The 22,353-nt window shown below is 44.5% G+C and overlaps 1 protein-coding gene across 2 annotated transcripts; it reads left to right on the forward strand.

Annotated features, from left to right (window-relative positions):
• Window positions 1-1,792: 1,792 nt before the first annotated feature.
• LOC117426830 (septin-2) lies at window positions 1,793-21,898 on the forward strand. 2 transcript variants are annotated; one of them, XM_059032794.1, is made up of 13 exons: window positions 1,793-1,951; window positions 4,186-4,246; window positions 4,819-4,918; window positions 5,103-5,189; window positions 5,640-5,763; window positions 7,698-7,832; window positions 8,101-8,218; window positions 15,723-15,824; window positions 16,232-16,377; window positions 17,452-17,544; window positions 17,842-17,899; window positions 19,475-19,583; window positions 20,430-21,898. In XM_059032794.1, exons 2-12 carry the CDS (start codon window positions 4,211-4,213, stop codon window positions 19,541-19,543), a joined length of 1,068 nt encoding a protein of 355 aa, XP_058888777.1. In that variant the 5' UTR covers window positions 1,793-1,951; window positions 4,186-4,210; the 3' UTR covers window positions 19,544-19,583; window positions 20,430-21,898. The 2 variants fall into 2 exon arrangements, with proteins under 2 accessions (XP_058888777.1, XP_034757779.2); XM_034901888.2 differs by having other exon boundaries at window positions 1,795-1,951; window positions 4,186-4,237.
• Window positions 21,899-22,353: the final 455 nt, after the last annotated feature.

The raw sequence follows: 22,353 nt of genomic DNA on the forward strand, positions 1-22,353 counted from the left end.
TGAAGGGGTAATGAGGTGATCTCCAAGGAGTCGTCTGTTAACTCGTAGCAGCCTCCTGCAAGAACGTTGCAGAAGCATCAACAAACAGAGCCACCGCTGAAGCAGCTGTTTTCCACCAAGTCAACTTTTATCGTAAATATTAAAAAATAAAAAAATAATAAAAATAATACAAAAGTAGGAAACATCTGGCAATATTGCTTTACCAGCTGCTACCTGCATTGTTTTTTTTTATTTTTTTTGCAGGAGTAGAAGGATCTGCTTTGTGTAATGTTTTGGTGTTCATACCTTCAGCAATTCAGCATCACACTGACAAGACACCAATTTATGCTACGATTGTAAGAATAGTGAAACAGGACCAGTAGCGTAGAGCGCACTGGTAAGGGGACTGCATAGGTAAAATATGACTGCTCTGGTACAAGCGGACTGCGGTAATGCAGCGCAGACACCAAAGCCCAATCAATCAATCAATCAATCAATACTTATCCAGATGAGTCCATTGAGAACACATTCTCATTTACAATGACGAGCTGGCAAGAGGCTCACACCACCAAACACAAGAAATACAGAGTTAAAAAAAAAAACATAACTAATCATAAAACAGAAAACTCCGCAGGTACAGATGTCAAAACCAAAGCGCGCGGCCTCTTTTTGCTTTCCAGGACACCTGGTGCTCCAGGAACTTTTTACAATATCATTTTGATTTATTTTGTATTTTGTAAGAATGCTGCCATCAATAACTGAACTCCAACACAGGGGTATGTTTAACATTTAATATTGGATTCTCTCTCTTTGACATTATAGGCTGTAAAAAAAAAAAAAAAAAAAAAAAAAATGCCAAGCTAATTGAAACAGCTCTCCAGATCCAGCGTGTATCCGTCTTTTAAAAAGCCTGTCAGCCGCAGAGGAGCTATATAATATATTTCTTAATTGCTAATGACCGTGCCAGAAAACAAGGTTCAGCATTTTTTAGTTCAACAGCAAGCCAGAATCTACAGGAAATGTAGTGGAACATTCTCGCTGCAGCCGTGTCTATTTCAATCCAAAATCCACAGCCCTGAACAAATGCCTTCCTATAATGTCAGTGCATGCCAACCCCGAATGAATTGCGTTCTGAATTGCCGGCTCCTTGTTACTCGGTGCCGAATACACAATAGCGTTGTTTTTCGATACTTCACCGTGCTGCTCACGAAGAGTTTATACAATGACTGTACTTTGAAACAAATAGCACAACTAAAAACAAACAACCTCGGTAAACATCTGAGATTTGTGTTTTTGTAAGAGTTATTTCTCTTCCAATCGAAATTGTGTATATTGCACCCTGTGGGAAATAGCAAAATGCATTGCACTTTATTGAACATATATTATAATTATTTTATTGTTCAGGTTTGGAGCAGGTGGGACTCATGTCCCAGTAAGATTAGCTGTACTGTTAGTTTTCCTATTTCACTTTATAAATATACAATAATAATACGTGTAAAAAACAAGTTTAACTTTATACATTTCAAATCTAGTATGGATGGTGTAAAATGCCAGCCGATTCGCACCCATCCAAGAAGCTCTGCGCCTCTCATCATGGGGATATATCAGCTTGCATCCTACAATAGCACCTGCATACTGGGGGGCCCGCTTCTTACTCATTTCGTTCTTAAAAGGATACATTATGAAATATTATTAAATAAAACCCGAGGGACTAGAACAGATTTAGTTGAGCTAAATACAGCTTCAATATTTCTAGAACAAAGGCGTTAATGAGAATGCGCGCTACATATTGGCTCGGACGTGTCTATAGTCTCGATGGTCTCCGCTCCTCTTCAGCATGGAGCTGAGCACTGTGGGATAAGGGCGGATTACACCGGGGAGGTTCCGGATTCCTGACAGCGGCCTGGGATTGAGTACCGACAAGCAGGAACAGCACCATTCAACATTATTTAAAACTTTACACTAAACAGAGGTAAGCGATCTCATTACACACACTGAAGAAGATTTCATGTGTGCCGTTCGTGCGGTCAGAATGCCGAGTCGCGGAGCTGACCGGATAGTTACATTAAATAAAAAACAGAAGGATACTACTTTGGAAAAGTTAGCTGATTTAGAATACTTTGTTCCGAATCGGATTAAGTTGTGTGTTTTAAAACGAAACTGCAGATGCAGTTGTTTGTATTACTCGCATTGACTAAATTAGCAATAGTTTGACGGTACAAAAAAAACCGATTCTAAATTATTGTAGGATTTAGTTTAGCCGTAGTGTAGTTCTTGTTGGGTGTGGGTATTTTTTTTTTAACAGGAAGTTCCCGTCTACCCCCTTTACTGAAATGCTGCCATTTGTCAAAGTGCTAAACAAGAACAACGTTTTCACAACACTGTGTGTACAGATATGCCTCAAGTGAGAGCCCGCTGCGCAATGTAGGATACTGTAGCGAATCAAAATGAAGTCACACTTCGCAAAAATGTTGCTGCAGTAATCCGCTACCGTGCTTTGTAAAGTTTGAATTAGTTTGAGTGATAAGGGCGGGGCCCGGGCATTATTCCGATTTGACCAAAGTAGTGTATCATTTTGAAACTGTATACGAACAAACAAAAAAAATCGAAAAACATATTTTCGTATGATTTTGTGGCATTACCGAGTAGTGTTTCGTAAGGGGTTAGTTAAAGCATTTTTAGTACTGACGTTCCCCAGCCTCTTTATGTTACCGGATGTTTATTTGTTTAAGCTCTGCAAACTGTTTTTCTGTTTTTTTTTTTGTGTGTGTTGTTCAATAAAGCATTAAGGAAGCGCTCGAGTGTGTGTGAGACATCACAACGACATGGCTGGGCGCCACTATTGAAATATTCAACTGAGATTAGTTGAAATTTTCTGGATGCTTCTAACAACTAACAAACTTACTCTGGCATCCTACCCATCTGATTGCATTAAGAAGAAAAACAATATATTAACACTTTATTGAAATAATATCGGGGCCAGGGCGTAGTGTAACGATTCGTTGTGTATCGATGAATCGCGATACTTTCTTTAGCGATATGTCGCATTTTAAGAGAGGTGTCGATCGTTTGTATTGCAACACAAGACCAGTAGCACAACATAGCTTATTGTAGTTCACCCAATGGTTCTAGCCCATCATTAAATGATCATTTGAGCTTATTAATCGTCGTACAAGCAATCAGCGACCTCCCATCCCTGTTGATTCATTGAAATATTAGGCAGTCATGGGGCTGCCATGTGCAGACGCCCTGGAACAATTTCTAAAGTGGGGGTGCTGAAAGCATTGAACAAAACTGTACCCCCTGTATATGATGGCTGCCGCACCCCCAGCGCCCCTGGATTTGTGTATAAAATAAATGTTGACCACCTTTTGAATCAGGAAGCAACCAGCTGGGAGGCAGAAAAAAACAATGCGAGTGGGTAATGGGCTTCTGTAAACCACATGTAGCCTGTTTTTAGTCTGATTAAAGGCTGATTACATTGTACAAATGTTTAGCAAACCCCCCGCTTCAAGATCTGCGTTATTTAAAACTATTTAAAAATAATAATAATACATGTAAAGAGCTCCCATGTTTTTCTAGTTGGTCATTGAAATCATGTGACGCATAAGAGACACCGCGATTGGAAGAGAGTTCCAAGCAGCCAGCAGAAAACAACCGCTGTGTCTCCACTGAGGCGTCTTCAACCAGGCAATGCATTGGGGAAGCTAAAACAGTCCTCATTCCCTGTTACAAAATGCTTTCATTAGCAAGTCAACCACCACGAGCAGCATCTGAGCATCTTAAACCAAGCATTATATTAGTGATGCTGGCGAAGGATGGGGGAAGCTACAGGCAGTTTCTTAAATTATAACACCGTATCGTGTTACAGGGCAGCCCCGGGTTTTTTCAATCCTTGTTGGTGTGAAAAGGATGGTGTGTAAAGGTCAGACCTTTGGTGTTTGCTTTGAATTTTCCGCCTGAAAACGCGTATACCCTGGGATCACTCACCAAGCGTATCATTGCTTCAGTGAGGCGTTTTATTACTAGGAAAGGAGTCGGGACGGGCCGGCAACTTCATAATCAATCAGCCCTTTCCATCGCCAGCTGGGCTCAGCGTCATATCATTCCCTCAGAGAAGCTCAGCCTGTGATCAGAGACCCAGTTCCACAGTCCCAGCGTTTGCCCCTATGGGCCTATCACAGCCTGTGCTCTTCCTCCTCACAGGTCCTGTCTCTTGGCTGTCGTCAGAATGTCTCAATCCGGAGAGAAAGGGAAGGTGGGTGAGGTACCTGATTTACTTGTATCAAATTATTTCTCTTACAGTCCACTCTGTAACAGATGCAGTCCACTCTGATACAGTCCACTCTGTTACTGATAAAGTCCACTCTGATACAGTCCACTGATACAGTCCACTCTGTTACTGATACAGTCCACTCTGTTACTGATGCAGTCCACTCTGTTACAGATACAGTCCACTCTGATACAGTCCACTCTGTTACTGATACAGTCCACTCTGTTACTGATGCAGTCCACTCTGATGCAGTCCACTCTGATGCAGTCCACTCTGATACAGTCCACTCTGATACAGTCCTCTCTGTTACTGATGCAGTCCACTCTGATACAGTCCACTCTGATACAGTCCACTCTGTTACAGATGCAGTCCACTCTGATAAAGTCCACTCTGTTACTGATACAGTCCACTCTGATACAGTCCACTCTGTTACAGATGCAGTCCACTCTGATAAAGTCCACTCTGTTACAGATACAGTCCACTCTGATACAGTCCACTGTGATACAGAAGTTTAGTTTTTTAAAGCTCATCAGTTGTTGCCTAGTAAAGTGTGCTGCTTTCTTCAGTTTCCAGAAGCTGCTGGGTATGTGGGCTTTGCTAACTTGCCCAACCAGGTACACAGAAAATCAGTCAAGAAAGGCTTCGAGTTCACCTTGATGGTAGTTGGTAAGTCCTGCTTTTTAGTGTCGTTGCTGCGGTTTATATTTCTTATTGCCCTCCCATATCTATAATGTTCTCTTTGCAATGATCTAAATGTGTTGTATGTAGCGCTAAACATGCATACATGCATTTGTGGACGCTCTCGTCCACCCTGTAAGTAAATGAGCTTGTGTCCTTTTCCTCCTGACAGGCGAGTCGGGTCTAGGGAAATCCACCCTCATTAACAGCCTGTTCCTGACAGACCTGTACCCAGAGCGCTACATTCCCGGAGCTGCAGGTAAGCACGTTCCTGCTCCGCTCTTCCCATTGAAACTCGAGGGACTGTGTGTGCTTAGGGCAGGGGCGTCCAATCTCGGTCCTGGAGGCTCCATTCCGCTCCAGGGTTAAAATGAGATCATGAACTACTGCAGGGTCTGGATGGAGGTTTAATCGGTTCAATTAAACCATTTAGAACAGGGTTGGAACAAAGACCAGGAGTGGAAGGGACAACTTTGGCCGATGTAGACCGATTATGATCCTTTGGCTGCTGTGTGCCACGACTCAAAACAAACAAACCCCATTCATGACATCAGCATTACCACGTTGAGTTTCTGCCGTGCTTTATTCTCAATAATGCCTGACCTGCTCCCCTCTCAGAATCCCCTTCCACTGCACTTCCCAGTGTAGCGGCTGGACGTGCTGTAAGGGGTTTACTGACTGGAGCTGGGGCGTCGCTTGTCTTTTCCAGAGAAGATCGAGCGGACGGTTCAGATTGAGGCGTCGACGGTGGAGATTGAGGAGAGGGGAGTGAAGCTGAGGCTCACTGTGGTCGACACGCCAGGCTACGGGGATGCGATCAACAGCCAGGACTGGTGAGTGCTGGAGCCGCCCGGCCCGTAACATCCACACGCGTGGAAATGAGCAATATCCAGACTGGAACCTGGTCAAATACAATGGGCCCTGGTGATTTCACGGTTAGGCCAGGCTGACTTTGAATTGTACATGTACAATGTTGTGTGCAGATCCTTAACCCTTTCATGCATGACGGCCTCACATGGAGGTGGATGAGCCCAATGGGAGAGATGAAAAATGTATTGAAACCACGGAAGCTGCGGTAGTTTCCTACTGGAAAGGGAGCAGGAGAGGGTTAAATATTTATTTAAAAGTGAAATTGCAAGAAGGAAGCCTGATGGAGAAGGGTCATGCTGGGCCCCTTACTTCAGAGCATCTGCTGACGGGACAGATTGTTCTTCCTGCAGTCCTCGAGGGGTGAATCGGCAGCCCCTGTCCCATGCGGAGTGTGAGGGGGCAGGAGAGCAGAGAGCCACTCTGAGCTCCCTCTCTGCAGCAGCGCTCCCAGCTTCCTGCCCTCGGTCTTCTGAGCTGCAGGGTTCCTAGGCAGGGCATTGTGTTGTAGTCTCAGCTTCCTGCTGATTGCGTGTTTATTCCTTTGGGGCGAGTCCAACAGTCATACAGGGCAGTTATTTTGTTTTTTTGTCAAAACAAGAAGTCGCCCGCCCCCACCCCCCCACCCCCATCCCGAAGTCACTGCTTATCCAAACTCATTTTTCTGTTCTGCGCAATTTACTATAATTTTAGCATGTCAGTAATTTTAGGAAACGCGATTAAAAACGTATTAGTCACTGTTTTGTAATGAAGACCACGCCAAATTGTAAAATTAGTCTGTTGATTTTCCAGGTCAGAGATACAGGAGATTCCCCACAGGCTACAGTCGGGACCCCAAGTTAGTATTTTATGCAGCAGAAGCTGGTCGACATTTTATATATAGAGTCAATACCATGATGCCCGAAGGGTTAAATAGACAGCAATTTTAGATCATTACATTACTTTCCCATGACAAAGGCTATATATATATATATATATATATATATATAATGTGTGTGTGTGTATATAAAAATGTAAAAGCCCTGATGGACGCTACACTTTCAGTGGAACAAGTTCCAGATTGTAGTGTGATCTTCCCTGTTACCTGCCTGCCTGCCTCTGCCAGCTGTGACGCTGGCCGTGCTGGTGTGTGTGCGTGCGTATGGTGTGTGTGTGTGTGTGTGTGTGTGTGTGTGTGTGTGTGTGTGTAGATATTAGTGAAGCCACCTATTAGGTTCATTACTAGGGAACACACACATCGTAGTCTTCATGTGTAATAACAGCTTCTCGAAAGAGGATTTAGAAACTCCAAATTACTACCGGTCTGTCTAGACATGCAGCAGCCAGTTATTTGGTGTCTGCTTGTAAGGTTTTCTAATCTCGTGCTACTGATTTTTTTCATAGATTAAGAGTTAGACTCCATTCCTTTACATGTGATTTATAATTATCATTTGCTGAGTTGTTGTTCTCAGTGGGGTGAGGTGATCCAAGTGTTGATTACAAATCGGGATTTTCCTCTCGGCTAAAGAAATGTGTCTCTCGACTTTCATTTCATTTTTTTTTAAATTCCCAAGGCTGGTATTTCTTCCCAGCTTTCTTTGACTGGCTTTGAGCTGGTTTGGAGCTGGCCACGTTGTGTGACCATGTGTCTGTGCTTCGAGAGAAATCATTTGGCACTCTGACTTTTCAGCTGTGTTGGATCCTCCCGTTTTGTTACCTGAGGGCCATCGATAGTGTCAGGTGATTCCTCTGGGATCAGGAATTGCACCCACATGGTCTAACGTGGCCTTCTCCAACACAAGTGGAGCAGTGAGTAATGTAGAGGACCCTGCATTGCACACACCATCATAAGAACACACTTTGAGTGCTAGTTCTGCTTGTATTGTTTCTCCGTGTAGCCTCGCTGTTTCTTCCATTGCAGCTTCAAAACCATTATCCATTACATTGATAACCAGTTTGAGCGCTACCTCCACGATGAGAGCGGGCTGAACCGAAGACACATCGTGGACAACCGAGTCCACTGCTGCTTCTACTTCATCTCCCCCTTCGGACACGGGTAAGAACCAGGGCTCCTAGGAGACACAGCGGGTGGGAGAGGGATTTGCTGGTATCCCCAGTCCACCTTAGGTTTGCTGTGGAAACTCAGTTTTGTTTGTGGTGGGTGAGGGAGAATGAGGATTACAGATCAGCCTTGTCATTGGAGGTTTTGAGAACCAGTGGCAAGGGGAAGTAAATACATATCTAAATCTCTTTTTGTATTCAAGGTTTCTGCTAGGGGCAGATAGTGACTCATCCCCAGGCTCTGTCTGTGTCTCTCTCTGTAGCCTCAAGCCCCTGGATGTTGAATTCATGAAGGCGATCCACAGTAAGGTGAACATTGTTCCTGTGATTGCCAAGGCAGATACCCTGACCCTGAAAGAAAGGGACCGGCTCAAGAGAAGGGTGAGTGTGTTGAACTCGCCTGGGTAGAACGACAACCTCATTTACTTCTTACAGCCGGGGGCTCCACGAGATGCAACGTGAACCGATCTGAATCTGAGGCTGTTCCCAGTCGCTCAGTCCAGAACGAGAGGGAAGGGAAATGCAATGGTAACGAAACGAGAAGAGACATGCAATATACATATGTACCGGTATGCGTTGTTTCTGAACACCCCTGTATGGAAATAATTGATTACAGGTGGGGTTGAGGGTCAGTCTCTTTTTAAGCTGAGGGAACATGAAGCTTGAGACAAGGGTTTGAGGACACTGCATGGCACACCAGCGGAGACTAGGGGTTTGATACAGTAAAGTTACCTCAAACTAGTTCTCCCGGTCTCCTAGAACCAGATTTCAAGCCTTTGTTGCTGAAAAGTACCTACATTCTTTTTAGTTTACAGCACTGTTTCAATCCAGCTGCTTCCTCCAAGCCCCCTGTCCTCCAGGTGTTTGTTTTTACGGAGAGCGGGGGCCCGGGGCCCCAGCGCTGCAGGAGCCAAATCAGGACAATCCGACCCCCCCCCCCCCCCCCCGACAGCCTGGCCAGGTTCCAGACTCCTCCTTTCATCTCCCTGCATGCTAACAAAGGGCTCTGGAACTTAAAAGTGTGCTTCTGTATCGGAACAAAACCAAATAAATAATTAGCCACTGGACGAGACGAGATTGTGCAAATCGGATTTCCTGACAGCGTGACTTCATTTCTCCCACATTGAACTTCAGAGGGATTGGTACTAACCGGGTTTGCTTGGGTTAGTTTTGTTTCTTTTTCTTTTCTCATGAAACAGATCTTTATTGAAACAATATTCAATGTGAAAGACTTTAAAGGGCAAGGTGTTTATCAAACCCGTGGGACGCAGGCACGCACATCCACAGAGACACACAGCCATGAGACCTCTATACCGCCACGGATTTAAAAAGCTTATTTAATTACAATAAAAATTACATTAAAAGTACCTTGTATTTGATTGAAATTGGTGCATCGAAAAATGTGCAAATACAAGTTGGCATGGAGGTGCAGATGTTTTTTAAAGGAATAATGATAATTCATATTGTGTTTGTGTAACGGGTGCATTCAAGGTCCACACTGTTCTCTCTGATGGCGTGGGGATAGGTATTGTGATATAAAGGATTGCTGGGATGGAATTAATATACAAAACAGTTGAATCTCTGGTTCATATGTTGGCAAGTGAAATGCAGTTCTAGTTCAACAGCAAGATCACATTGGGCTTGCCTCTAATAACACCCTCCCCCATGCGTTCTATGGGAATGGACTAGCTGACAGCAACATTAATTGCCCTTTTATTATGAAAATGGTTTGGGAAATACATTTCTATAAAGACAGGAAGCTATAAAATCTTATCAGCAGAGTCAGGCGCTGGGTCAGTTCTTCACAGCCGTCTTTGGTTCTGCACGCGGTTTGTCTGGCTGTGTGTTTCTGAAGGGCAAGCGAAGGTTCAGGGTAACCCTTTAGCATGTGAAAAGCCAGGCGTCAAAAACATTCTTGAGCTGTTCTTTTGCGACACTCGGTTCACTTGTGAGTTACACCACGCTTCAAAGCGAGTTGGAATCAGTCCTGCTTGTCCTCACCTTCAGCAGACTGAGATCAAACCGCTTTGACATGTGAAGAGATATATAAATGGGGAACTGTACAGAAGCGTGATGCGTACTGGCAGCACCAGTTTGAGACTGGGAAAAGGCAGCCTTATTTTGAGTCTGATTTCTATGAGGCATGACGTGACTTTTCCGTCCTGGCTTAAAAGGATCAAGACGCTGATCTGTGGAAAGCTCTTTAAGGCCTATTTAATAAAGCACTCTGAATTCTGATTCCCTGGAATCCTAGCGATGTCCTGGAGAGGATGCGTCTCCTAAAGGCTCGTCCTCAGATAAGGTTTTGCTCCTCTTGCATCCCAGTGGACTTTCCCAAATGTTTTGTGTAAACTTCTAGCTAATTCCCATAGTATTGTCGCAAACATCCTGCAATTTACAAGCGGTTATCAGGAAATCTTCTTTTAATGAAAATGACTCGATTACACTGCTTACATCAACACCTAACTGCAGAGTTCCTGTACCGTCACTCTAGGGGACGTGGAAATCGTTTTTTGGTCGGAGCTGGCACAATATTGGACATCATCCCTTGCAGAACATCCCAAGCGCATTTGCTTGTATAAAAAAGTGAAACTGTTTTGAACTGTTAGCAAGTTTAGAATCAACTTGCTTAATCCCACTTCAAGTATAACTTCTGTGTTCCCCTCTTTCATACAGCACTGTCCCTTTCTTTGCTGAGTTGCATGCTGGGTGCTCCTTATTCACTGTGGTGCTCTAGAGGGGGGACCTTTTGAATGCTGTGAATTTTGCCATCTATTTGACCATTTCCCAATGAATGCTGCTTCTAAACACACACAGCCAGGCATGAACCTGAGAGTCCGGTAAAGGAAACTGCGTTCTTAACGGCATCTCTAGTCCACATTGTTCAAACTTTAACAGTTTTATTTATTTATTTTTTTCCACAAGGGAACTGATGTTCGGATTTCTTGGTTTTTCGTGGGAAGGTTAACGCTGAGAAATACTGTGCTGTACACAAGCCCCCCAGGACCGCGGTGGAGCAGTAGCTCTGTATTGTGAGCCCAGCGCAGAATGAGGTTCGCTTTCCTGTGTGTTTTGCATTGCTGCAGGAAGAGCTGTAATATTTCATTCTCTAGCGCTGCTTGTCTGGGGCTTTTTCCCGTCATTGTTTGGCTCCTGTTTATTCCTGAGGACCTTGTCAGGTCTGATGGATTTTCTTGTGTGAACAGAGTGCAGTGAGCAGCGGGGCTGAGGTTGCAGCAGTGGGACTGGATTCGGAACACTTTCCCTGCAGTCAGTTACACATGACGGATGGGGTGCTTTTGTTTCCATAACAAATCGCAATTAAATGTCCCTGCGCGTGACCCAGGGCTCGGAGGTTTATGCCCTATGTTTATTTTTCTTGGTTTGTTTTGTTGGTGGGGTGGTTTTTAGCTGTACAAAAAGTTCTGGATTGTTCATAGAAAAATAAAATGTTCCTGTACATTAACGAGCACACTGATGTATGTGAGAGCCAGACTGTATCTGGAGGGTTATTGTCTGATCTGTTCACTCCAGAGTGAAGGGAATGCTGGGTTATATGGACTGGTGCCAGGGATAGACTTTGAACCTGTTGAACTATAGTTTCTTCAGACCCCAACTCTAACCAGTGCTCTCACATAGAGAGAGGGAGAGAAGGGGGGGGGGGGGGTCCTCATAATAGATTATTATTATTATTATTATTATTATTATTATTATTATTATTCATTTCTTAGCAGATGCCCTTATCCAGGGCGACTTACAATTGTTACAAGATATCTCATTAGTTTTACATACAATTACATTATTTTTTACACATTATTTTTACGGACAATTACCCATTTATACAGTTGGGTTTTTACTGGAGCAATCTAGGTAAAGTACCTTGCTCAAGGATACAGCAGCAGTGTCCCCCACCTGGGATTGAACCCACGACCCTCCGATCAAGAGTCCACACTGCTGCCCTTGTAATAATACACAGTACAGAAAAATATTTGCATAAAATTGAGTGTGCAAACCACACCCCCTATAGGAGGCAGAGACTGTATGATAATTCAGGTGAGGATTGGTGCAACATCAAGACAGTTCTCGTGTTCACAGTGTAGAGTGTGACAGACAGACAGACACACAATCAGTGCACGAGGGTCCCAGTGTAGAATGTGACATACAGACAGACACAATCAGTGCACGCGTGTCCCTGCTTCTTTAAACAAGGACCTTGCACACACTGCTCCAGAATAAGTCAAGTGTTTCTGAAGTGAATATCGTGTCCAGGTGAAGTTGTGTCTGAGGTGACACCTCTTTAGCATCGCTGCCCTGCAGTGTTCCCCGTTCGTTCAGCGCTTGCCTCTTTTTATCCACGATTAAGCTCCTGTCCGTGGCTGCTGTGTTCAGAAAGCAGGCTGTTCTTTTTCAATAACAGAGTACAGCTGGATGTTCCTGTTGAGGCTTGCAGGTGCTGTAGGATGTCACTGGAAGGTACGGACTCCTCTGAATTGAAATGAGTGTTTGTTTGTTTCTGTGTCGTTCACCGGCTCTCGTTTATCAGGGAGGCCTGCAGTTTGCTGAAAGCTGGCCGGTGGGATGGAGAATGCTGCTAAAGCAAGGAAGCCCAGCGTCTCCTGAGAGCAGCACACAGCTGTTAATGGCTTCCTTTCTAAAGTTCGTATTGTTCAATGTTCTCAAATACACTCAGGACTCTTAAGCAAAAGCTGTGTCCTGTGGAAATTGATCAGTCGATTTGGAGTGACGTGTTCAAAGGTCTATGTTCAGATAGCGATGAGGCAGGACAGCAGATCATGCAGCCGACCTGAAGGAAGGTGTCAGCTGGGTCACGTAGCTGTTTGAGACAGAATAAAAGAAAGTCTCCCTGCATGTTTTATTTTTAATAAGCAGACTGCGTGCTTCACATGACATGCAACCAACATAGAATCAGAATGGGGTGTTTTTTTGCATTCTGTGTGTTTTTTTGATTTTGGTCAGGCTTTATTGACCTTTACCAAGTTTTCAGAAGCCTGGTTTGGGAGTGGGGGTGTCTTTTCGCTACCTATTGTCCTGAGACCGCAGTGGAAACATGAACGTGACCCTGCTCAGACTGTCCTGGTTATTTTAACTTTTAAAACAATAAATAGAAGGTTTCCCCCAAACCGGCCCTCCTTCAGCTTTTCTTTGAAGTGATCCTTAAAATAACAGGTTCCCCGGAGAGGACCGGCGACTGCATTTGAACGTCGTCGGCAGAATATTCTCCAGTGCAGCCCATTGCAGAGGCACAGTAACGTGGAACTGCATCGCGGGTCAGCCGTGCGATGTGCAGCACAAAAGCACACTGGGGATCACCAGCCTCCGAGCCGCTGGACCGTTTATTCAACAAGTCGATTTGTAGGGGTTTGGGAATGGCAGAAGTCAGTTCGGCAACAGCATCCGTTCCGTTCATGCAGGACGGTTCCAGTCTGAATGTGTGCGTGTGTTTCCACCAGAGACTCCCAAACCTGTGTCACATGTGACCTGAGCTGGTTTCAAACCAGGGACCTTGGAGGAGAAGTGAATGAGAACACTGCCTCTTCTAGCTCCTGTAACCTGATTGGGTGTTTTTTTTTTTTTGATGGAGTTTAAAGATAAATGAATAACGTATTGAAGAGGATGGGGAGAGGGCGGGATGAAATTGTCCGTTGTGTTGATCCGTCGCCGTGGTGACGGTAAACTCCTGCATGCCCACCCTGTGAATCGGTCGGACCGGCAGGCAGTGTTTCTGTTTAATTACATTGTAACCTGGAGCTGTGCCAGTCCGGGGCAGGGCTGGTCCCCACTCCCCACTGAGGGGAGCCAGGCAGGAATGGGGGGGGGATTAGTATTAAACACACCAGTGTTTAATACCCCATCCCTAAACAGACACAGACTTTGAACCATTTTTAAACAGATTATCCCGAATCCCAGTGATCCGCGTTAAAGAAAACAGAAAACTTTTTTTTTTTTTTTTCCCTTATCTTTGTTTTGATCCCCAGATGTACACAGTTGCTGTCACTGTTAGTTTTAGTTTCAGATTTAGTTTATTTGAAAGTTTACCCGTGAGTTTTGCAGAACAGGGAGGGGGGGGGCGGTCTGGCACAAGATAAACACAAACGGTCTTACATCAATACGAAGGATTGCAGATGCACAGCGGCACAGGGCTCTGAACAGAGAGAAATGTCAAAGAACCGATTTGAAATAGTTTGTGTCTTCTAGATGTTTATGTACGGACACACGCAAGGTTAGCTGCTGGTCTTCCATGCTGTTAAATCACTCTGCTGTGTTGTTATCCTCTCCAGACCTGCGTGCAGTTCAAGTGTAGAGTTTGCATTTCCACACCAATGAATGGCTTTGGATTAAGAAAGCGTTCAAACTGGAGCTTCCAGAGCCTTGGTTTGTCCAGTTAACTGAAACAGGCAAAAGATTAGTCTCTGCTTTCTCTCGTCTCTCAGACACTAAATTAAGAGAGAAAGAGAGAAACAGGGACAGTGTGACCTGTAAGAGTTAAGCCTTCTCAATCTCAATTCTAAAATCCACCTCTAGCTACCCTATATAGGAAATTATATGTTTCTTATTTTAAACGCAGCCTTACAGTGCAGCAAAACATGCCTAGGCACATGCAAGCTAGGATTACATGTAACAGCGTTTAATAATGCAGCAAAATCCGCCTTCACGGAATGAATTCCCTTTACCTGCCTCGTTCAGCATCCACGGTTTATAGAAGTATCCCTGGTGCACACGTACAGTGTCGTGCTTTTACTATTTGCAGGGCTTGCTGAGGCTGCGTTCCTGTTTTCACACTGTCCTGCACTTTCACTGGGTTACTGATCAGGTGTTGAGTTTGTGGCTCTTTATCGAAAGCGCAGAACAATGCAGGGTACACTCCTGGCTGGATGGATGGCAGAAAGGGGTCTGGGTAGCAGAGCAAATATTATTGTAATGCTGTCACTTTAATTGTGTCATGATTATATTAGAGTTCAGTCTGTCTTTTTAAAAAGTGTGTGATGTATTGGTTTGCACAAAAAAAAAGGGAGGAAGGAAAACAGGAAGCTTTTTTATAGATGTGTTCTATCTTAAGAATTTCCTGTAAAACAGTTTTAAAAAAAATCATTTTAAAAAGCATGGTTCACCCTACAGTACCCCATTCCGTTATTCTATGGTTTACCCTTTTGTTAACTCTGCAGTCCTGTTGAAGCATGAAATCCAGTGGAAGACGTGAATGCAATCAAACTGCAGAGCAGCCGTGCGAATCCACAGGAGGGTTTGTTATTCACGGGATTGTTTGTGAAATGGAATGCATTTTTGGGCTCTGAAATGATTGACGTGAAGTCCACTGTATATTTGACATCAGTAATCTGTCATGCCTTCAGTAAAGGACTGTTTTGCTTTTCTGACATCATTCTGGTGCTTAATTACAGGGAGGGAGCGGGTGAAGTAACTTCACTCCCACCAGTCTCCTCATGTCTGAAGGGACAGCTGTTTCTCATCCTTCATTTCAAAACACAGAATCGCGTTCTTTTATAGCTAATTTTGCTTCAAATTAAGAAACGTAGTACTGCCCAGTGACCTAGACTGTCTCTCAGTGTGAGTTTATTTTCTCTGGACAGCACTCTGTAATGAGCCCGTGACAGGCACTGTCCACAGTTTATTTTCTCTGGACAGCACTCTGTAATGAACCCGGGACAGACGCTGTCCACAGTTTATTTTCCCATTGGGATGGCCATTCCGTGCCAGGAGGCAGGAGAGGCTTGCTCCCCTCGCTCTGCTCCCCGCTTGTGTTATTTGGAAATGCTTGTGGTGGAAAGCAGCTGTGGTAATGGGCTGCGGAATGGTTTATACTTGTGCTATTCGGCAGGTTTGAAAAGTCTCTCCGCTGCCGTTTCAGATCCTGGATGAGATTGCTCAGCAGGGGATCCGGATCTACCAGCTCCCGGACGCAGACTCGGACGAGGATGAGGAGTTCAAGGAGCAGACCAGAGTCCTGAAGGTGAGAGAAGCCGTTGCAGGAGCGGGGAGGGAACTGCACTTTGATTCCGTGTGCAGTTGAGCACCCGAGGGTTCGGTTCAGTTCTTCTAAACCGTGCTGGATCTGAACTGGGACTCGCTGTGCAGCTCAGGAGCTGACACACAAAGCAAATCCCTCTCTCCACGCTGCAGTCATGTATACAGCTCCAGAAAAGATCACTGCACCCTAATGCCTGTTAGTGTTGATCATTCATCCTTCTGTGAAGTTACCTCCTGCAGTGTTTAGATCTCTCACTGTTTCAGATCAGTCAGGGAGATCTCCCTGCAGTTTGGTGGGGTAGGTGAGTGGAGCTCTGTGCTTGATCTTACTCCACAGGTGCTGTACAGTGCTGGGTCTGTGCATCACAGCAGTCTGTTTTTTTTACACAGGCCAGCATCCCCTTCGCTGTGATTGGATCGAACCAGCTGATTGAGGTGAAAGGGAAGAAGATCAGAGGTCGCCTGTACCCCTGGGGTGTGGTGGAGGTGGAGAACCCCGAGCACAACGACTTCCTCAAACTGCGTACCATGCTTGTGTGAGTCACCGGACACCCCCTGTACCCCAGCACCCCGTCACATTAGAAGATACACAAGCAGTACTATTGAATAACAGTTTACACAGGAAGTATTTTATTGGTACACTTTTAAATACTGAGGAAGTTACACGCTCGCCATCAATCAATAATATAAACACACTTATCATTTTACTTTAACATTACAAATACTTGTGTAGCAATAATACAAACCAAAAAAATATATAAATATTAGTTTATCTCTAATATGAATATTAGTTGATCTCGAGTTAGTCTTTGTCATCTTGTGTTCTGAGTTTGAGCTGCTTGAGCTGAAAGGAAGGTCGGTGAGGAGTAAGGTTGTAGAGTTTAAGACTCTTTATGGGAAACAGAAAAGTGACAATTACAAGAAACACAGGCTTCCTGCTCCCCACGAAACTGCTCAATTCCTGGTAACCATCGTGCAAATAGAAAGTAAATGATCCTTTGCCGTTAGTAACTGGGAACAATACCATAAGCTATTAGCATGAACAATCCTTTACCAGAACCCCACTGTGCGCGTGCCAAAGAGGAGCAGTAGAAATCCTTTTGCATTTTGTATTTCTCAATAACAATTTGTATGTAAGCCTAGATGGCTATGGCATTGACTGGTTTCAGTCAGGGTATGTGAAACCAGACGTTTCTCTCTGTTTTGGATAATCCTTGCATAAACCTCATTGCAGGGAAGGTTTGTTGCTCGCTTTGTGTCCAGGAATTTATTCTGTTAAGCACTAAAATTTCCCTTTATTCCTGTGTTTGTGTGCGCTCCCAGTCTGTGTGGCGTTTGGTGTCTGAGCACAGATCGCCACCTTGTGGAACAAAAGAGGAAATACATCCGCTGCTGAACAGTAAAACATGTGCAATGGTTATAGTGGTGTAAATTAAAGTTGCTGTTTGTTAGTTAACAGAACAGTATGAATGCAGACAGGGAGAGCCAGTGAAGCCTGGTGAGCGTACAGGACTGTGCTTCATTGACAGTTCTGCACTGGTGTGTGAATCAAGGGCATGCCTGATCAGCTGGAAGGGCTGGGAGGTTGATTATGTGTTTTCTCTTCCCAGCACACACATGCAGGACCTGCAGGAGGTGACCCAGGATCTGCACTACGAGAACTTCCGCTCGGAGCGTCTGAAGAGGCCCGGTCGGTCCACGGGGTGGGTACAGCCCTGCGGAGCCCGTTCCTTCTCTAGTACCCCTTTACCACTGGTGGGCCCCAGGCCCTAGGCCCTCACGGTACGGGTGGTTTTCCACTGGCTACTTGTCGAGCCAAGAACCAAACCGTGAAACTCCAGCCTCATATCTGCATCTGGCTCGAAGCCGGGCAGGGCTGGGGAGCGTCCCCAGCACGACTCGGTTATACAGTGGCAAAGAGGTATTAAATCACACTGCCCTCTGGCTGTTTGTCTGTGTGCTGGTGATGTAAGTGTTGTGCTCTGTGTCTCCCCCTACAGGGCAGTGGAGGAGGAAGGGGTCGACAAGGACAGGATCCTGATGCAGAAGGAGGCCGAGGTGAGATTTTGGGGTTCCTCTAAAAGCAGCATATGGGACCAGCGTGAATATTTAAGCAGCGCCTCAGTGTAACCCCACCCCACCCCTGCATGGTCTTAAAAACACTAATTGTTGCTTCCTTTTTCAAATGGACCTGCTGAATGGAGAGCGATGACTGGCTGCTTAGTGTGAACTGTGAATGTTGTTTAAAACACTTCTCATAGAACTGGGATATTGAAGCTTGTTTTTTGTACAGCTGCGATCGCCCTGCATTGCTTTATGATAGCAGCATAGTTTGGATCATAGGTCAATTCGTGTTCTCAGTGGTCAGATCAGCAAGTCTGTTGTAGCTAAAACTTGCTAATGTTAATTTAAATATTATAATGGACTATTTTTACAATATACATTTCTTCAGAACAGAGACACATTTTGCACTGGTTCAGAGGTTTAGGACGTTGGCTCTAGCATCCTGTTCATCTTGTTTTTTTAAACCGCTTCTTCGTATTAAACTGAAAGAATGTTTTTGGTGCCTTTGTAGTGTTAGACTTTATAGTGCCATTTCCATTTCTCACTACTGGAGGGCGCTCGTGTTCATTCTCTAATTCCACAGAATTCCAGCAAAGCCCTAACACCCAGCACCTGGAGCAATCTCAAAACCGAAACCAAAACATAAAGTACCCCATGTTCCTCGTCCCGTGAAACGGATGCCTCTGATCTGTCACGAGGGATGAGGAAACCGGATGTTTTAAAGATGCTGCATGATTCACACTAATTGCAGCGCCGTTGGATGTGACTGCAGTGGATTTGTCATATCCTACAAATCAGGTTTCATTGTTTAGTCGTGCAGCTGGATATTTCTTTCAGCTCTTTCGTTTTCTATTTCCTCTGTCACCCCGGGTTTCTCTTAGTTTGAGTGCAGATTGAACCGTCCTGTTTTAAATCAGACGTTACTGTTGAGCCAAAATGTTGGGGTCCTTTACAATGAGCCTTTTTAAAACTTTTAAAAAGTTTTAAAAAGGAAAAGATTAGTTTTCCTGGGCGTGTCTAACCTCCGAATCACAAGATCCATTTGCAAAGAGACTTTTTAAAACTGCCAGCTCAGATTACACACTGTGTAACGGCATTACCCATACACCCATAACAACGTAATCTTGCTGTGGTATAATATCTTAAGCAAAACTTGTGTGATGAATATTGCACCATCCCTGGTTCATTGTTGTGTTACAGATGACAGAAAATGATCGTGTATGCAAACAGTGTAGTGGTATAGAGATCGATGTAGGTCACAAGATAATCTGACTGTAATGTTAAGATTGTCCATGCATTGAAAGCTTCTAGTTTTATTATAGATTATGTGTGGGAGCCTTTTATTCACACATGCAGCATGAAAACATTAGCTGCCAGGCTGCAGTACGTCTCTGAGTGTGCTCCGCGGGGGTGCTTGTAATGCTGCAGTGTACATGAAGATCACAGAGTCCACAGAGAGCGATGCTGCTGCTTGGACAGTATGAGCAAACCCTTTGAAAGGTGAGCGCTGGCCTGACTCTTGGAGCCCCTCTGTATTAACCCTGCGTGTGCTGTGTTTGTGTTTCCCAGCTGCGCAGGATGCAGGAGATGATTTACCAGATGCAGGCTCAGATGAGAATGAAGCCCGCGGACGAGTGAGGAGCCGCCTGGCGCCACGGCCCCCTGCATGATCAAACAGGTAGGGCAAGCTGGGGTGAGCTGTGCGCTTTGTTACAACTGAAGTGCCTTCAACCCAGCCACCAGCATTCACTGTGTATTTGCATTTACCACTGTGCTCCGCAAACGCCTGTGTGACTGGCCCTGATACTCAGTGTTTGCATTGGTAACCCTAAGGTGAATTTAATAATGCTGTGATGGGATCACCCCCTCCCCTCCCCTCTCCAGGGTGCCTGCTCATTCACACAGTAGGAGGATATTCTCTGCCTGTTTCGTTCTTCACTCATGTCTCTCATCTCAACCCTGTTCATTTCAACAGCAAGCAGGACCTCTTACGAGTCATTTGTTTCAGTTGTAATGCTTGTCTTGTGCACCAGATGGTGCACATTGACCAAAAAAAACCCTGTGTGAAATGAAATGCCCAGAGAAACACAGTGGGTTGTGCTCTGGCAGTCAAATACAGCTTTGCAAGTGCAATTGGTCTGTTTATAATTGTCGTACTGTGCATCACGATTCTCTCCAGACAATAACTTGCTCTGCGTGAATGTGTGCAAGTTACTTGTTGCACAAGTCAGAGCCACTCCGCTCCAAAGCTGCTGTTACTACAGACCTCAAACAGTTGTCCTTGGTTGCCTTTGACAGTTAAAGTGAGATTCATTACTGCTTGGGTAACTCCTGTGATGAGTCCCTTGCAGATTTAAAAGGAGCCTGACAGTTTGCTCAGATTGCTGGCATGCAGTCATGTCAGGAGAGCAGTGCAGTGGGAGGCAGGAGGATCTCCACAGACCCCGTGCTCGCTCTGTCTCTCACACTCTGCGGTTCTGAAGAGCGTTCTGCATATAACACCGCCTTGCCCTCTGCCTTGCAGGAGGGGCGCCACCTCCATCAAGCGATCAGGAAGCACTATATTGAGATGAGAAGGAGACGGAGAGGAGCAGTGAACAGGGCAGCCTCCAGCGTCCAGAGTCCCAGTCCTGCACCGTGTCCCCGACTCATCCTGCTGTTAGATATTAGTGCTGTGCTGGGGAGGGGGTTTCTAGGGTACATTTATATAATCTCCTATCATGTTAATGCATTAAGTGCCTACTTCTATGTTTTTAAACAATGCAGACCAATCCATTGTGTGCCAGCTTTGACTATATACAGTATTTAGCTTTTTTGGGTAGAAAGCATGTATGTTCTCTTTCTGTATCTTGCCTTCACTATTACTATGACACTTCCTTATTCATTATTCTAATAGCATGTTGGGGTAACAGCGCTACACTCATTCCACTCAGTAGCGTCACGATGACTGTTTAATTTATCATTTAAAATAACTGTTGCTGTTTTATTATGCATGTGAAGTACTGTAGCGTGTATTCAAACACTTTCATAATCTTGTATTGGATAGATAGCCTTGTCAGTAATGCGTGCGCGCGCACACACGTCAGTACACTACACACGCACACACGTCAGTACACTACACACACACACACACACACACACACTACACACACACACACACATCAGTACACTACACACACACACACATCAATACACCACACACACACACATCAGTACACTACACACACACACACACATCAGTACACTACACACAGTGATTGTCATTGTAACGAGTGCCTCTAGACTTGTAATGTCCGTGGTGTTAGGATGTCAGGATTCTCTTGGCTCACAGTAAAGACGCAGGCTTGACAATCAGCTTCTGGTCTGGAGCACAGCTCTGGTGCTGGTAATCTGGGCACAGGGTTTGCATGCAGGAGGAGATCCAGGTGGTTCTCAGGAACACCTGAAAGCTGGACGTGTGTGTGCGTTAACAGGGGCGGCTCTTCTTGTGTGCATCGTGTGTGACGACCAGGGGCGGCCTCAAATCCTGCTCTTCAATTCCTTTTTAAAAGAATCTCCAATTCCCTTTTAATCGATTCCAACGCCTCGTTGATCAAAATTGCAATCGACACCATTCTGCTGAAAGGAGCTTCTCACAGTGGCAACACGTGACTTCAGTTGTTCAGTCGCTCTTAGGCAATTCAAATTGGCTTCAGATGAACAATCGCAACACTTTTTATGTCTCTAAAATATCAATTCCGATTCCTTTGAAGGAACTGGAATTGGGAATGGGTTTTAAAAAGCAATTGGAAATGGAATTGTCCCTCCTGTACCTTCCTCTCGGACGGTTTGTGTTTTTAACTGGTGTTTATGTGTGTGTTAGTACTAGTATTTTATCTCTGTACTATCAAACTCTGTGTGTTTTTTGTTTTTTTTTCTGTTTTGTCTCCTTGTTTTATTTGGTATTTTTTGGTACTTTGACACTACGGTTTTAATAAAACATTGAACAATAAAGATGTGTGCAAAACAAAAGACTTTCTTTTCTCCTGAATATCCCAGTAAGGAGTGAGTGGGAGGTGTTCTTGTGTTAAGAAATATTTCATCTGGAAGCCTGCTGTCCTTGTGTTGTGACAGCATGACCTCTTCAGCCAGTGGACCAACAACATGTGGCTTTTAGTAGCGTTTTGATGGTATAAAAAGCTTAGCCGTTTTATTTAACAGTTTACCATTCCAGATGTTGTTTAGTTTACTTTTCTTAACCTGTTCTGATTTATCACGTGTTTGGGATTTGAAGAAGGTGGTATGTTCTTGGATAGATCATCTATTGAATTGAATTCATTCAGTATGCTTGGGAATGCAATCAATCAATAAATAGCAAAACAAAATAAAAACCTAATGTTATATGATTATTAAATAATAATAATGTCTGTTTTTAGTATTGCTTTACTAGTCATGTACCGAAGAGCTAT

Source organism: Acipenser ruthenus, chromosome 11, assembly GCF_902713425.1.
Source record: "Acipenser ruthenus chromosome 11, fAciRut3.2 maternal haplotype, whole genome shotgun sequence".
Taxonomy (NCBI): Eukaryota; Metazoa; Chordata; class Actinopteri; order Acipenseriformes; family Acipenseridae; genus Acipenser; species Acipenser ruthenus.

What these genes read in the sequence shown, in the direction of transcription:
- LOC117426830 (XM_059032794.1), top strand. Translation starts at nt 4,211, where the DNA reads ATGTCTCAATCCGGAGAGAAAGGGAAGGTGGGTGAG. An exon ending in GCGATCAACAGCCAGGACTG is followed by an intron (nt 5,764 to 7,697) that starts GTGAGTGCTGGA and finishes CTTCCATTGCAG; the next exon opens with CTTCAAAACCATTATCCATT. An exon ending in GGGACCGGCTCAAGAGAAGG is followed by an intron (nt 8,219 to 15,722) that starts GTGAGTGTGTTG and finishes CTGCCGTTTCAG; the next exon opens with ATCCTGGATGAGATTGCTCA.